The 16,605-nt window shown below is 35.8% G+C and overlaps 1 protein-coding gene and 1 long non-coding RNA gene across 9 annotated transcripts in view; one reads left to right on the top strand and one right to left on the bottom strand.

Moving 5' to 3' along the window:
* LEPR (leptin receptor) overlaps window positions 1–16,605 on the bottom strand; it is a 189,374-nt gene that overhangs the window by 64,863 nt on the left and 107,906 nt on the right. For 6 of the 8 annotated variants that reach the window (XM_042997492.1, XM_042997493.1, XM_042997489.1 and 3 more), the window contains 3 exons: window positions 11,665–11,723; window positions 6,892–7,221; window positions 4,007–4,130 (listed from right to left, as the gene is read on the bottom strand). In XM_042997492.1, the coding sequence (XP_042853426.1) occupies window positions 4,007–4,130; window positions 6,892–7,221; window positions 11,665–11,704 (494 nt within the window). In that variant the 5' untranslated portion in view covers window positions 11,705–11,723. Of the gene's footprint in view, window positions 1–1,186; window positions 1,260–4,006; window positions 4,131–6,891; window positions 7,222–11,664; window positions 11,724–12,862; window positions 12,948–16,605 lie in introns of those variants that run through there. The other 2 variants (XM_042997494.1, XM_042997495.1) reach the window with 2 other exon arrangements.
* LOC122241419 lies at window positions 1,373–9,279 on the top strand. Its single transcript, XR_006221553.1, has 3 exons — window positions 1,373–1,475; window positions 4,109–4,272; window positions 9,123–9,279. It is a non-coding gene; the product is annotated as an uncharacterized LOC122241419 (long non-coding RNA).

Raw genomic sequence — 16,605 nt, 5'->3', positions numbered from 1 at the left:
GACAGGGCAGAACCTGCTTGGGATTCTCTCTCTCCCTCTCTCTCTGCCCCACCCCACTCATGCTTCTCTCTCTCTCTCTCAGAATACATAATAAACTTTTTTAAAAATGTGGGAGTGGCTTTAGAACCAGGTGATGGACAGGGGTTAGAAAAATTTGGAGATGTGTGATAAAGAAAGCCTAAATTGTCTTGAATAGACTGTGAGTGGAAATGTGGAGTTTGATGACAGTGAGGGCACAAGAGGAAGTGAGTAACACAGACTGGAAACTGGAGGAAAGAGAATGTAATGTAAAGGCAGACAGCTAAGTCACACATCCACAGTTACATGGGAAGCACAGTCTACCTACTGAACTGGGTGATCTGCTGCAGGAAATTTCCAAGCAGGTGTTGAAGGTGCCTCTTGGTTTCCTCTTGCCACAAGAGGAGAGGTACACATTGAGTAAAGGGTGGTTAAACAAAAGAAACCAAGACTTGAGAGCTATGAGATGCCTGGTCTTTCCAGAGGGTAAAGATGTTAACACTAGGAAATAGCTTCTAAGCAAAGACCAGGGCTTAGAGATCTGTGGGCTTTTGTCTAATGGGGTGAACCCCAGTGAGAGCCACAGAAGGCTGTATGGTCTTGTGAGAGAACACAGCAGCAGACACACTGCTAGCTTAGACTGAAAGGATACAAAATGAAATGAAGCCATTGGACGTCCAAACTTGTGCTGACAGGAAGCATATGAGAAAACTCCCTGGCTACAGAGATATGCAGCCTTTCATGAAAAAGAACCTCAGAGGACAGAGCCAAGAAACATGGAGAATTAATTATTCCTGAGGTTGAGGTAATAGAGGGAATAAGCCTAAGGTGAGGAGGAGAGGGGATGGTCAAAGAGTGGGATCCTTGAAACTGAACTTATAGACAGAGCATGCTTACCAGTAATGACAAGGTCTACAGTAGGTCCATGAGAATGGGTGAACCAGGTCAGGTGAAAAAACAAGAATAGTGAAAGAAAAGCCTTTAAGAAATTGATGATCATCCATATAGAAGTAGAAATCACCAAGAATGGTGACAGGGTAACAGTAAAGAGACAAGGTAAACTAGGTATTAGCAGTTACAGAAGTCTAAACACCTTGGATGACCCTTACTTATTCTTCCACTTCAATTTCTCACCATCCCCCAGCTTTACAACCCAACCACACTTAACTTTTCTTGTCCACAATGTCCAAATGTGACTGTGGGACTTTGCAAATGCTCTTCATTCTACCTGGTTCATTCTCTGCCCCCTTGTAACCCAGGCAGATAACTTCTAGTACCTGTATATGTTTTCACAAGTCCCTATGTTTATTACATCACAGCACATTGAAATTATTATGTTCTCTGTCTTTACTGTTAGCTCCAGAAGGGTGAGGGCTGTGTCTGAGTTGTTCAACATGGTTCCTCACACTGAACTCAGTGGCTGGTGCACACAGTAGGATTTTTCTCCCAGGTCAAAGGTAAAGCGTCTAAAGAAGTAGCCTATTTCTATGGTATCTCTCCTTTGGATTCTTTGACAAACATTAATATCTGAGCTCAAACAATGCTTTCCCTTAAGGGACATATTTATAGGGCTTTAAATCCCTTATAAATGTTAGGTTTTGGTTCCTTTTAAAAACCATTCTTATTTACACATGGAAGCATTTGAAAGATTTCTCTCATGAACTCTAATGTCTGCAGAAGGGCATTTTGATTAAAAACTCTTCTTACAGTAACCACCTTTATGGGTTTTCTCTTCCATGGAAGTCTTATTCATTAAACTGACCATCTCTTCCTCATGATTTGAGGAGTCTTATTTAAATTATTTAGAGATACAGTGCCCAGAGATGCAGACAACACAGAATTTAAGGCAGAAACAGCATTGACAATTGGTAAAACGGATATATTAACCCAATCATACAAAGGAGAAAACAATTAATATGGCAAAAAGGAGTAAGAAAAAAACCCACAATGTTCCTCCAACTGCATGCAATTATGACAAGTTTTCCTGTACTGATATTTTTAGAAAATTGAGTTCAAAATAAAAGCAGGTCAAAAGAATCTGCTAAATTCATCATGTAAGTTGAAAAATCTAGTTAATTTATCATAATTTTCTCATTTTCTGAGTCTGACCCAGAAAAACCATCATGTAATGAATAGACCAATGGTTACCTGGCTGACTGAAGTGAAGTGAAAATTCTCAACTGTAGCTAAGTTACTATGCAATTTTGTAATGTTCTATATTCATGTATATTTTTTTCTAAAAATGCAGACCTCAAGACTTAACTATAGTCTATACATAATAGTAAGATTTTGATAATAACAAAATGTAAATACTTGCACATGGTCACAGAGCTCTTAAACCAAGCTGCCCTAGCTTGCTGACAATATCTGAAATTCTCTTGAATGGGCACCCAGTGAGTTTTTGATCACCATCCAAAATATTTAGGTCATCGTAGGAATGTGCTACATTGCAAAGTAATTCTTTTCTGTGAACTAAAACCTATTTTGCTCAATAAAGCAGGAAATTTTCTGTTCCAAACTTCAAATATATCTTTATCTACCACAGTGCTTCCTTTCTTTCCTCAGTACTCAAGGTTGAGGTGAGCTTCCTTCATTTTAAGACCAACCTTTCACCTGTGCTCTTTTCCTGGAACTTGTTTATTTAAATATTCACACTCTGTTATAGATCTTCAATAGTCCCCCTTCTACTATATCTTCAAACTTTCCCTCCCTGCTGGGTCATTATCTAGAAGCAAGCTCACTCTCCCCTGTCCTTTAAATGCCCACCCTTGGCTGTGCATTACCCATTATTCCTCTGTCCTTCCCACTTTACGACCTCCACTACTTTGGGGGACTCTAGAGGTTTGTAGCTCAGTCATTTTTATTTTGCACATTTTTCTAGGTTTCCTGTCTGCCCAGAATTTTGTGCCGCTGAAACACTGGCAGCTAGGGCACCTTTTCACCAATCAGATAGTCCCCTTCAGGATCCTCGCCTTAATGTGAATTGCACAAAGAAGCAAAGGCTGGCAGGGCCTTCTACAGTCATCTAGAATTAGAATTCAGCTGCATAAGTTATCCCCACCTAAGGCTTCCACAACAATCTTGTGTTCCCATGGCTTCATGTGCCTCCCAAACAGACAACAGTAACCACTAAAACTGAAGCCCTATACCTATCTGCCCCAACCACCAGCCTGTGATGCCTCAAAGGCAGAAATCATTACTATCTTTTTTTCTCAGCATCTTTAAGTTTCTTTCTTTTCAAATTATTTTTATTGGGGTAAAATATACATAACATAAAATTTATCATTTTGAGTGTACAGTTCAGTGACAGCAGTACATTTACACTGTTGGGTAATATAAATCCAATTCCAGAACTTTTCTCATCTTCCTCAACTGAAACTCTATACTTATTTAAAGGGGAACTCCCATTGCCCCTACCCCTAGTCCCTGGTAACTACTATTCTATTTGACTCATGTTTATATGGACAGTTTCTAGCATGTCGCCCCTCAGTGGTATGATCCCAATAACTGCAGAACTGAAGGAAATGAGTCTCTTTCTCCTTGAGCATCCCACAAAAGGACAAATTAGAAAAAAAATTTAAAGAGCTAAAATTTACAAAGGAATGATATGTATTATCACTGGAATTATTAGAACACTTGAATGATGTGTTAGCTAGAATTCTAAGTGTATGGCTATCTCAAACCACCATCTTGGCTCTCTAGCTAGCACAAATAAATATTGAGCACTTCTATTTTTAAGCGAATAAAATGATCAAATACGAAGAAAAAATCTACCTGAAAAAGAAACGTGTAACAAGTTTTTCCCCTCCACTCAAATATCTAAGACCCCTGAATTGAGTTCATACTTCTTTCAGAATATATTCCCATAGATACAAAAGGAAATGTAGGGATAGGAGAGTTTTAATAATCCACATCTGTGTATGGAAGCTCTTGCATTTAAAAGAAATTATGTCATAGAAATTTCCAAATTAATTTATTTGGTACTTACAGAACATATAAAAGATGGACCTTAAGGTCATAAGCCTTGAAAGGATTCTTAAATAGTGACTCCATATAGCAGATGAATAATTCCAAGTCCTCTTTCGTCCAGCACTGTATGTTCCAGTTTGCACCTGAATTAAAAATAAACTACATTAAATCTGAAAAACATTCTGAACAACTCAGTGAAAGAGAAGAACTAAATTAAATTTACCAGTGTTCTGATACAACTTCCACTGCCTATTCTGAGAGAAAAAGAACCGGCTCTAACCAGTGGTATGTATCTGCCCAAGTGGTCTAATCCCTTAGGCCTTCAGTTTCCTTTCTGGTAAAGTAAGAGACTTAAATTCAATTACTCAAACTCTTTTTATTTTTTTAATCTTGAACTACTTAAGTAGGACAAAAGACCTCAAAAGTCATCTAGTTCAGTTCATGCTTGCTTTCTAAGAGAAAAGAAAATATTCAATATCAAGATACAAGCACATGTGGAGCAGTATTTATGTGTCTGCTTTAGCAATAAAAGCAAAGTGATTCACATGTGAACAGTGATTCATGTCTTAAATTCTTGTTATTGTAAATTACAGGCCCCAGGTATAACTGATGCAGGCATACTTTCAATGTGCACTGAAAAACTCACCTGGCAATAAATTATTGGCGGGTTGTAATTTAAAAAGCAAGAATAGCAACAATCATAAATAATGGCTCACTTAAGACAACACTAACGTATTCCCCAAACTTGAAGGATTTCTAGCTGGTAGGGATTTTACAACAGTGTTGAACCATTATGAAGTAAACAGCATGTGTGGCAGAATAATCAGCTGAAATCCTCAGTAACCACCACTTAACCTACCGATTTCAGTTACAAAAATTTAAAGTGAGAAGTGACTAGTTATGCAAGCTTTATTTATGTGTAAAACTGAAATCTACGGCATCATAGGGACACCTGGGTGGCTCAATCTGTTTGGCTCAGGTCATAATCTCACGGCTTGTGGGCTAGAGGCCCTTGTTGACAGTGAGAAGCCTACTTGGGATTCTCTCTCCCTCCCTCTCTCTCTCTACCCCTCCCTCCCTTGCTTCAACACACACCTGCACGTGCTCCCTCTCTCTCTCTCAAAAATAAATAAAACTTAAAAAAAAATCTATAACATCATAATCATTTCTCTTCAAAAGTGAAGTACTAACATTGTTTGGATCATTTCAAAGCTCATCACAAAGACCCTGCCTTAATAAGTTCATTCTTGGTATATCCATTGAATTGCTGGAATGGCTAGTTAAGTTCCCCTACAAATTAAAAAAAAATGCTTCAATTAAAATTAAGTGAATGTTATGTGGTGCCTGGCTGGTTCAGCCAATTAAGCATCTGACGTTGGCTCAGGTCATGATCTCAAGGCTTGTGGGTTTGAGCCCTGCATTGGGCTCTGTGCTGACAGCTCAGAGTCTGGAGCCTGCTTCGGATTCTGTGTCTCCCCCTCTCTTCCCCTCCCCCACTCGCATTCTGTCTCTCTCTCCCTCAAAAATAAATGAACATTAAAAAAATGTTTGATATTAATAAAAAATTAAGTGAATTTTATTAATCAATGGTTATGGACTCCATTGGAGACACTGGGAGTGATTACTACTAACTTGTTTTAAAACTCTGATTTTATTGCATATTTATACTTTGTTCTTAAGCTGATTTCAATAAACCAGAGTGTTTCTTCCATCTAATCAGTGATGCTCAACCAGTGGCAATTTGGCCCTCAGGGGCATCTGGCAATGTTTGGAGACATGTTTTGATTGTCACAACTGGGGAAGGAGCTACTTGTATCTAGGTAGAAGCCAGGGATGTTGCTAAACATCCTACAATGCACAGAACAGCCTCCCCATACCCAAGAATTGTCAGGCCCAAAATGTTAATAAGGTTGAGGTTGAGAAATTCTGATTAACCCTTAACAGAAGTGCTATATTTATGCTTGCCTTTACTTTCATACTGTAGGTCTCTTTGTATTACTGAGTCAATGGATGCTGTTCTGTTAGCTTTTCCAGAAGGCTTGGAAATAATTTTGTTGTTTAGATTTTCAGATGTAGAATTATTAATTATGCTAACTACATTCAGTGTGCATTATACTTGAACAACAAAACCCCCTTGATTTAAAACATGGACTGGCTGCAGAGAGATTCTTTGCTTGAACAACTATTATTCATAAATGCTTTAAAATTTAACTACTTCTGATGTGCCTGGCTAGCTAAGTCTGTAGCGCATGCAACACTTAATCTCGGGGTTGTGAGTTCAAGCCCCATGTTGGGTGTAGAGATTACTTTAAAAACTTTTTTTAATCTTAAAAATTTTTTTAACTAATTCAACAGTTGAATGTTTTGAATATTTAATATATTTAACAAAATAAGGGGTGATTTTTCTATTTTAAAGCAAATTTAGTGGTGCCTGGGTGGCTTGGTCAGTTGAGCATCCAACTCTTGGTTTTGGCTTAGGTCATGATCCCAGGGTCATGGGATTGCACCCACATTGGACCCTGGGCTGAGTATGGAGCCTGCTTAAGATTCTCTCTCCCTCTTTCTCTCTCTACCCCTTTCCTCTACACATGCTCTCTCTCTAAAATAAAAAATAATAATAATAAAATAAGGCAAACTTAGAAGATTACAAAAACCTGACTTACAGGGTATAGGTAAGAGTTCCCTCATTACATTTTTCTTTTATTTTTATAACATATCAAATAATTTGGGGCTTATTAGTTTGGTCACATAACGAATCATAATTTTATTACTAATATAAAATGATGATATGTGTTAAGAATCCCATCTATAAGACATCTATTTTATACAAGTTTCAGAAAACGAAAACATTTTGTTTAAAACAGTTAAAATAACATCTAATGTTCACAACATTAAAATACTTACCTATTTGTTGGAAAACTAAAGAATTCACTGTTGCAACAAATGCCTTCCCTTCCACGTCATCTGCATGTACATAACAGTTTTTATCTTCCTCGCTCCAAAGGCAACAGTGAAAAGTTGTTTTGGAAGATAAATTAGAAAAGTAGGTACTACTTGAATTAAATTTAGCTTCAACAACTGCCTCATAATGTTCATTCACATTTGAAGTGTTCTTTGAGATTCCAGTAGGCAAGAAAAAGTCATAGGTTGTGTTTGGTGGCATGCATGACAACTTAAATCTCCAGGGAGTAACTGGATATGCCAAGTTAAATGCAGTTATCAAATAAATAAATTCTGTCAGGGTATTAAAAAAGACACATAGAAAAATAATTAATAACTTTGACCAAGACATAAATAGGAAGTATCTAAGATTAAACCATGTAGTGCTCAGTAGTATTTAACTGTCTTAGTGCCCAATCCGTGCCTAATGCCAGCTCTGGGTTTCCATTACACAATGTATTATACATTAGTTCATAGAGATAACTTCACTCTTAGCACCTCTTTTTGGAAATTCATGCTTCATTTTCCTCATGAATCTAGCATTATATATTTATATTTTAATGAAAAAACTATAGCTCAATATTTCAATTACCTTTTCTAAAAAAATATTCTAATGAACTTCCAGTATAAGAGAGAAATATCTGAATATGCAATTATATAAACAAGTATTAAAGTTCTGGTTTAATTTTTTTTTTTAATGTGTATTCATCCATTTGTGAGAGAGACAGAGAACATGAATGGGGGAGGGACAGAGAGAGGGAGACACAGAATCTGAAGCAAGCTCCAGGCTCTGAGCTGTCAGCACAGAGCCCGACGCGGGGCTTGAACTCACAAATCACAAGATCATGACCTGAGTTGAAATCAGATGTTTAATGGACTGAACCACCTAGGCACCCCTGTTTTAATATTTCTTAAAGAGAATAATACCAAAATGTTAGCACTATGAGTGCTTTTCAAAGAGTTTGCTTTCAACATCAGGACAGCTGGATGATCTCTTCTGCCCATGATCCTCAAATACATGACATCGTTGAAGGCATGTCCTTAATGCACTCTCCAAGAATCAATGTACAAAGAAAGGAAAATTCCATTGCTGATTAAAGACAATTCTCACCTTTTTAGACATAAAAAAAATAAGAATAATCATATAATCCCATACTCAAAAACTCTCAAAAGTGGTACTTATTTTTTAGGAATTGTCTGAAAATATAATAATTAATTCTCAATAATACTTTCTTTTACAAGCTACTCAAATAATCCAACAGCTGTGTTGCCTCATATACAAACTAATGCAGAATGAGAATTCTGAGAATTTAGCATGGATTTGCATGGGATGAGAATTTTGAAGAATTAGGGTAAATGTAAAAATGTAAGAAAATAGCAATTTTTAAAAAACGAATTCACAAAAATGATGTTTTAAACTATAAAAGTAAAACATGTAAAAATATTTAAGCAATATGTAGGTAACAACTGTTAAAGTTTGGTTTCTAAACTTTTCCATAAAAATAAATTAACATAAAAATGAATCAGATGCAGGGGCACCTGGGTGGCTCCTCAGTTAAGGATCCAACTCTTGATTTCAGCTCAGGTCACAATCTCATGAGATCCAGTCCCACTGCTCAAGATTCTCATATTCTCTCTCTCTCTCTCTCTCTCTCTCTCTCTGCTCCTCCTCCACACTCGTACACTCATTCTCTCTCTCTCTCTCTCTCTCTCAAAATAAAAAAATTTAAAATGTATCAGATGCAAAAAATAAGATAAAATAAGAATATATCAGATGCCTAAATTAAGCCAAATATGACTAACATGACTAATATTATTTTGCCCACACTGACAACAATTAGGTATCATACATTATCAAAAGTGACCCCTCATTACAATTGTGTTCCTTTGGACTTCAATCTTTCTAATATATGTTTCTGAAATCAGAACATGTCAATAAAAAATAAAATAGGTTATTTCTTTGGTTTTACAAAACCATGACTATTTGTTGGTATTAATTAAAAGCATTATTTTTTAGCTGCATATGGAAGATTCAGTTGGCTGAACTGAAATGAGCCTAAAATCCTCAAAGAAGTCTTTGAAATTTAAAATGTAATAATGAATGTCATAGACATAATGACTACTGAATCAGCTTAATTAAAAGATGATTCTATTTTTGCATGTTTGTTTTGCAAATAATATTTCTTTCCCTCCAGATGAACCCTAAACAACAGAAACCAGAATTTATTTCTGGAGGCATATGTTATCATGGTAACAACATCCCAAGAACTCTTCTGATTCACAAGACTTCATCAAACAACAAACCTTTTGGAAAGCCAATGTGAAACACGTTGAGTGGAGCCTAATAAAAGCTAGAGAATATAAGAGAGAATGAGTATGTTGCTACTTTTAGATAGTCCCTTGTGGCATAGTTGTTTTGTTTTGTTTTGTTTTGTTTTGGTTTGGTTTGGTTTGGTTTGAAATCTGTCCACAGTGGGGTTATCCTGGTTATTTGCTATAAATATACAGATGGCAACAATGAGAAAGAACAGTATGCACAACAAGGAAAACTAGTGGAGAAGCTCATAAGAGCGCCTTCAGTTTGGATTAGCCAAGGAGATGCTCAGAACTCACTGACACATAGCTGGACAGCTTGAGGAGCTCCCAATATGGTTGCCAGATAAAATGTTTTTTTTAAAAAATAGCCTGACTTTAAATTTTAAAATGGAACATAACCTAAATTAGATGATTTGAGGTTTTTTTTTAAGTCAGAATATCTCTAGAGTGCAGTCAGAAACAAGTGAGAATAGTATGCTCAAAATTCATTGGCAATATGAGTGACTAATTTCAAACAGAAGCATACTATTAGTTAAAATCAAGACATTTAAAAAAATCTATAAGCTTTCTCTTGAGGATATTCCTGCAATGGATAGGAGGGAGACTAGTATACATTTAAACTCCGAAAGCATTCTTCTGGTGGTATTCAGGATGGAAATTTTAAAGATATACACCATCCCTTGGTAATATCCCTTTATAACATTATACTTGTCATTGTCTACTGGAGTTCTAATGTGAAATAACATTTAAAATGGCATGTCCCTTCCATTTGAGAATAAATCCATTATTTTGTCATAGTCATATATTTTAAATATTATCACCAAGTTAAACAGCTCCTTGATAGAGAACTAAAGTTTTGACTATCACCTGATATATATACATTTATAATTTAATAATACATTTACTAAATTAAAATTAAAACATTTAAGTGTCACTGTATCTTGTTTCTACACATGCATAAGGGTGTTAGTATGCATACATAAACTTCTGTACCATAAAAAAAACAAAGTTAAAAAGCAAACAATGGGCAGGAAGAAAAATTTGCATAATATTAAATAGTTACAGGCTTGTGATGATTAAGGTTATGTGTCAACTTGTCTAGGTTCATGGGGTGCTCAGTCATTTGGTCAAACATTATTCTGGGTGTATCTGTGAGGATGTCTGGGTGAACTTAACAACTGAATCAGTAAAATGAGTAAAGCAGATTGCCCTCCGTAAGGTAGACAGGCCTCATGATCGATTGGAGACCTGAATAGAGCAAAAAGGCTGAGTTAAAGGGAACTCCTACTGCCTGACTGACATCAGTCTTTGCCTTCCTTTGGACCCAAACTGAAACATCAGCTCTTCTTGCATCTGAAGCCTTCCAGTGTCCAGACTGGAACTTGTATCATCAGTTCTCCTGGGTTTCCAGCCAGTCACGGGACTTCTCAACCTCCACAATCTTGTGAGTCAATCCTTATAATAAATCTCTTTCTCTATATATATAAATCCTACCGGTTCTGTTTCTCTGGAAAACCCTGACTAATACAGTACTAAATATCAATTACATTTTAGAAAATCCTAAAAATCACTAAGACAGAATCCAACCACAAAATGGCCAAAGTGTATGATTTAGAAAATCACATAAGAAATATAAATGGTCCATAAACAGTGCTCAACCTCACAAACAGCCAAATAAATAAAACTGAAACGGGATACTATGTTTTGCTGATCTGACAGAGCAAAAAGACAAAAGAATGACAGTATACATCTTTGACAGAAATGCAATGGGTTGGCGTTCATATATCTGTGGTGGTACCACAAATGCTACAAAGCTTTGTGGAGAAGATTTCACAGTATTCATCAAATTTTAAAATGTGCACACTATGTAATAGAGAATTCCTCCTTAACAACTAATCAGCAGGAATATTCTTCCAAATATACAAAGATATAGATACAGATATATGGATTTCAATGCAGCATTATTTGCTACAGTAAAAGAAATGTCTATCAATGGGGAATTGGTGAAATAAATTAATAATTTAAAGTATATTCATACAGATCATTGTTGTGCAACCATTAAATGAATAAGCATATCAGTAAATACTCGGTAAAAAAAATGTTATCATAATAAATTGAAAACTATTAAGTAGAAAAAAACAAAAAACAATATGTATAGACCAATTCTATTTTTGTAACCATAGATATGGATTGTGTGTGTTTGTATGTGTTATGGTTCTGGAAAGCTACACATCAGGTTATTCCCAGGAGATTGGGAAGTGTTTTTATTTTCACACATATGCTTTTGTTTGGTTTGTATTTTTAATCATAAGCATGAGAATTCCAAACTGTGGACAGGAAATTCTGCTGGCCAATAAAAAAACCAACATCTCCAACAGCAAAATCTCTTATATACGGACACTTAAAAAGCAGATAACTTACCCCAATGTAAGAAAGCCACACAGAATTTTTGACAAATCATCTTACTTCAGAGAGTAGACCTGAAAAACAGTACATCGAAAACAAATACATACACACATATATGCACAAAAACACCTGACATCTATATAAGCTGTCTGGGAAAATATAAAAGGAAAAGGATTATGAATGAGTCTTTAAATTTAATCCTCTATAATACTCTGCATCAATATCAGAAAAGTGTCTCGCATTAAAGTATAGCTACACATTAAAGGTTTACTCCTGTGTACCTGCTATCTTACACAGTTAAAATATAAGCTACATATTCATATACAGCATAATCAAACATTTTTCAATGTTCCTTTATGTCATGACAAACGAGGACAGGCATCAAAGGATAAGACTATATTTTTAACTGAACAAAAGTGTTCATAATGTTAATTAAATATGTACTAACATTAATAGCACAGTCTTTTTTTTATAGCTCAGTTCTTAAATTTCTTATTTTCTAAAGCCTTTATCTTTACTATGATGCTACAAAGTCAAACAGTTATAGCATAGGTAATCACTGTACATTTGTTTCCAAAAAAAGAGGAGGAAATTTTCCAGTATGTTTTTGGAAACTCCCACCATTTATTTGCAGATAAAGTAATATTCACATTGGAGAGTTATTAGAGTAATTCAAGGAAAGGTTGACGGCTTAATATATCCAAATGATAGGGTGACTTCAAGAGATAAGCTTTCCCATGAAGTCTCCTCATTTTTAAATACATCATGAATGAGATTATTCTTACCAGTATATCATGAATGGTAGCATAATTTTAATATATTGGGATTCAATTTGTAATGAAACCATAAAGGCTTTTGTTGTTCCAGGGGTTTTTGTTATCTCAAACTGGGGATTCAGTTCACTACACAAAAGTTAATCTGAGTTAAAAAGTTCTGAATTAGGTGTCAGGAGTCTTGAATGTCAATCTCGTCTTTGACCAGCTGTAGGACTTGGCACTTCAACACTCTAGACCTCAGGTTCCTCATCTACAAATCCACCTGATGGATGAGCTCAACAATCCCTTTCAGAGATGCTCATGATTCTGAGAGATTTTATTTTAAAATAGAAATTACAGCTTTACACAAAGATATTTTCAAATAGCAAGTAAGAAAGATGTCTCATAAGTCATTACTGACAATTGGTACCATGTGATGAGTAAACAGAAAAACGTACTTGTTTAGTTCACAACTTAATAACTCTCAGGAGGAAAATGAATGAGTATAAACATTTTGTAGTCTGGTCAATTTGTTTTTCAGCCTCTTGCTTTTTCATCAGAAGTTTGGTTCTTTATATACTGACATCACAGTGTGTCTTCAGGATTTCTAAAAATCAGTTTAGTGTTTGGAATCCTCATTATCTAATCATATGAATTTTTTTTTTTTTTGCTACCTGTTTCTGGTACAACATTTTCTCATAAAATAAACCCAAGAGCAAGTTTCATAATCAGGATGTGTCATAGATACAACATATCATTTAACTAAGTGTTTTGAATGAACTGACTGGTGACAAGTAACTCAGTCCAACAACAGATTTGACTCACTTTTAACTCAACTGATCTGGTGAGTCAAGTGACCAAACAGACCAGGGTTTTTTTGCTTATATAAGACAAGCATTATTTTCTTTAATGTTCCATGCAAAACACAAACTATTCTGATGGTTTGAATTCTGGTAGTCAGGTTTCACTCTTACATAACAGAGAAATAATCACAGATATGAAAAAGGCATAGATGAAACCTTGAAGAGAGTGTGAAAGGTGGTACCTTACACAGACCCAATGAGACCAATATTTAAATGACCGACACTGTACCAGAAATGAATAATAAGGAGATTTGCAAAAGTACAAATAATACAGAAAAAAGGAACAGAAGTTTTTAAACTGTGAGAAAAAAAATCAAGTAAAGGGAAAACTAATGGTAAGGTGGCCAAAATAAGTATAATACACAAAATGCCATTAATTTGAATTCGGTTTTTAAAGATGAGCTATTGGGGCACTTGGGTGGCTCAGCTGGTTAAGTTTCGGACTTCAGCTCAGGTCATGATCTCACTGCTCATGGGTTCAAGCCCCACATCAGGCCCTGTGCTGACAGCTCACAGCCTGGAGCCTGCTTGATTCTGTCTCTGTCTGTCTGTCTGTCTGTCTCTCTCTCTCTCTCTCTGCCCCTCCCCTGCTTGTGCTCTCTCAAAAATTAAAAAAAAGTTAAAAAAAATTTTAAAGATAAGCTATTGATTTCCCTTATGCTTTCTTATGGTCAAATTGGTCAATTACAAATTCAGAGTACTCAAAATAAAACGTAACCAACAGCTTAGGGGAAATGTTCAAATAATCCTAACAGTAAGAACAGAAAGAAATTTTGCCTGAGTAACTTCAAAACAGGTAACATCCTCATGAACACTCTCACAGTACCAGAGTTTCATGTGAACCTCAAAATCCAATAATTTCTCAGCCCCTCCATTGCCAATACCGTATTCTAGGTCACCATTATCTCTTCCCTGGACAGTCGGAAGGGCCTCCTAACTGGTCTCCCTGCTGTTGCCCTCACTCTCCAGTTCAGTCTATTCTCAATGCTGTAGCCAGAGTGGTCTTGTTAACACGTAGGTCAGATCATGCCTGTCTTACCCCAAACACGGTTGTACTCTCCTTTTCACTCTACGTAAAAGTCCGAGTCCTGCACAGAACTACAAGGTCCTGGATCTCTACTGCCTCTCTGACCTCATCAACCACTGCTCTTCTCTTTGTTCAAGTCACCTTCTCAGAGGAGCCTTTCCTGACTAGCCCATCTACAGTTTCAACCCAGCATGTCATATCTGCTGAATTCTCTTATTATTACTTCGCACTGTCTAATGTGAATATGACTTGTTTTTCTTGTTTATTGTTTAACTCTCCCCACTAGAATATAAACTCCACTAGACCAAGGGATTTTTTTTTTACTATTTCCTTTCATCATTATATCCTTCTCACATAGAAGCCTGCCTCTCACATAGTAGGGGCTCTCTATACACTCACTGAATGAGTGAGTGAATGAATGCATGATACGACTCTTTCTTGATATATTCTTAAAAATAGGCTGGCAGCATCATACCAAGAAAATAACAGCAATCTTTAAAAGAGGTGTTCTGTGGACAGCAAAGATGTGATACACACACACACACACACACACACACACAAATATTATACAACCATAAAAAAGGATGAGACCCTGCATTTGTTACAACATGGATGCTAAGTGTAGTAAGTTAAACTGGGAGAGACAAATACCATATGATTTTACTCATGTGGAATCTAAAAAACAAAACAAATGAATACACAAACCAAAAGTAGAATAATACCTCTAAATACAGAGAACTGATGTTTGCCAGGGAGGAGCTGTGGGTATGGGCAAAATGGGTGAAGGAGAGTGGGAGATATAGGCTTCCAGTTATGGAATGAATATGTCACAGGAATAAAAGTCATAGCATAAGGAATATAGTCAAGGATATCGTAATAATGTTATATGGTGACAGATGGTAGTTACACTTGTGGTGAACATAGCATAATGGATAAACTTATTGAATCACTATGTTGTACATCTAAAACTAATGTAATTTTATGTGTCAACTATACTCAAATTAAAAAAAAATTAAAGAGGCATTCTAATAAAAACCCATCTTTGAGAACCAGATTTAATTCCAGAGAAAATTTCAGAATGGTGATTCTTAACCATTTTTAAATATGCATCTTGTTGAGAAGTTGGTGAGAGCAAGGTACCAACTGCCAGGAAGAGACACATATATACAAAATTACACCTATAATACCAGAGGGTTAACAAATTCTCTGAAATTTATTCAAAGCTCCCATATTAAGTCCTGATGTAGCTAAATGAACAGAGTTCACGCTCCTCCGTCAATCCTCCATAAGTATAGTTCCTATGAATCGAGCCATTGATAGACACCGAATTGTGAGGAGTTTGAGATAATATTGCCTAACATTCCCCCTGGAATGTAGTCATTCTATGTTGACAGTTAAAACACTTAAGTGTTTTATTTGAAATCTCCATAAAGTATACAAAGATTCATCCGCAGTCTGACCTAAATGATCCCTCCATAATACCTGGATGTGCAGTCAGTAATTCAAATTTCACCCTTTTCTATAATTTTTTTAATGTTTATTTTTGAGAGAGAGAGAAATAGAGACAGAGTGCGAGTGGGGGAGGGGCAGAGAGAGAGAAGAAAACACAGAATCTGAAGCAGGCTCCAGGCTCTGAGCTGTCAGCAAAAAGCCTGATGCAGAGCTACAACTCACGAACCACAAGATCATGACCCGAGCCAAAGTTGTACACTTAACTGACTCATAATACAACAGAGTAAGCATATTATATCACTAACTCTTCAGCTATTACTATCATGGAAAATTCTTTGTGTATTTTTATGTATAAAATTCTACTTAAATATAAAGCAGAATAGACTCAATTAATGTTTGAATGAGTGGGAAGAAAAAGAAATTATTTACAACTTGCTCTAATGATCTCACAAAGTCTCTAGTTTGTAGAAAAGTTTATGAGTAAGAAAAGCAATTCTGACAATTCTGTTGTCTTGATGAGTAAACTCAATGAGTTCCATCTGCCACTAATTCTTGCTTTTACTTTCTGCTAGAGAGGCACCCATCTTTCACTTAAAAAACAACATTTAAGTATTTTGTTTAAATAAACAACGAAAAACACTATTTCTTCAAGTGTCAAAATAAATATAGCTTGGTCTAGCTCTACTAACCTTGTTATCTTAGTTCTGTTTACTTTTATTTCTTCACTTAGGACAGAAATTGGTCATGTTATTCCTTCCCATTACGTAGTTGTCAAAGACTTAAATTTTTCTTTAATTTTTATTTATTTATTTGTTCTTATTTTAGAGGGAGAAAGAGAGTATGTGCATGGGGGTAGAGG

Source organism: Panthera tigris, chromosome C1 (genome assembly GCF_018350195.1).
Source record: "Panthera tigris isolate Pti1 chromosome C1, P.tigris_Pti1_mat1.1, whole genome shotgun sequence".
Lineage (NCBI taxonomy): Eukaryota > Metazoa > Chordata > Mammalia > Carnivora > Felidae > Panthera > Panthera tigris.
This window is presented reverse-complemented; position numbering and strand designations above follow the sequence as displayed.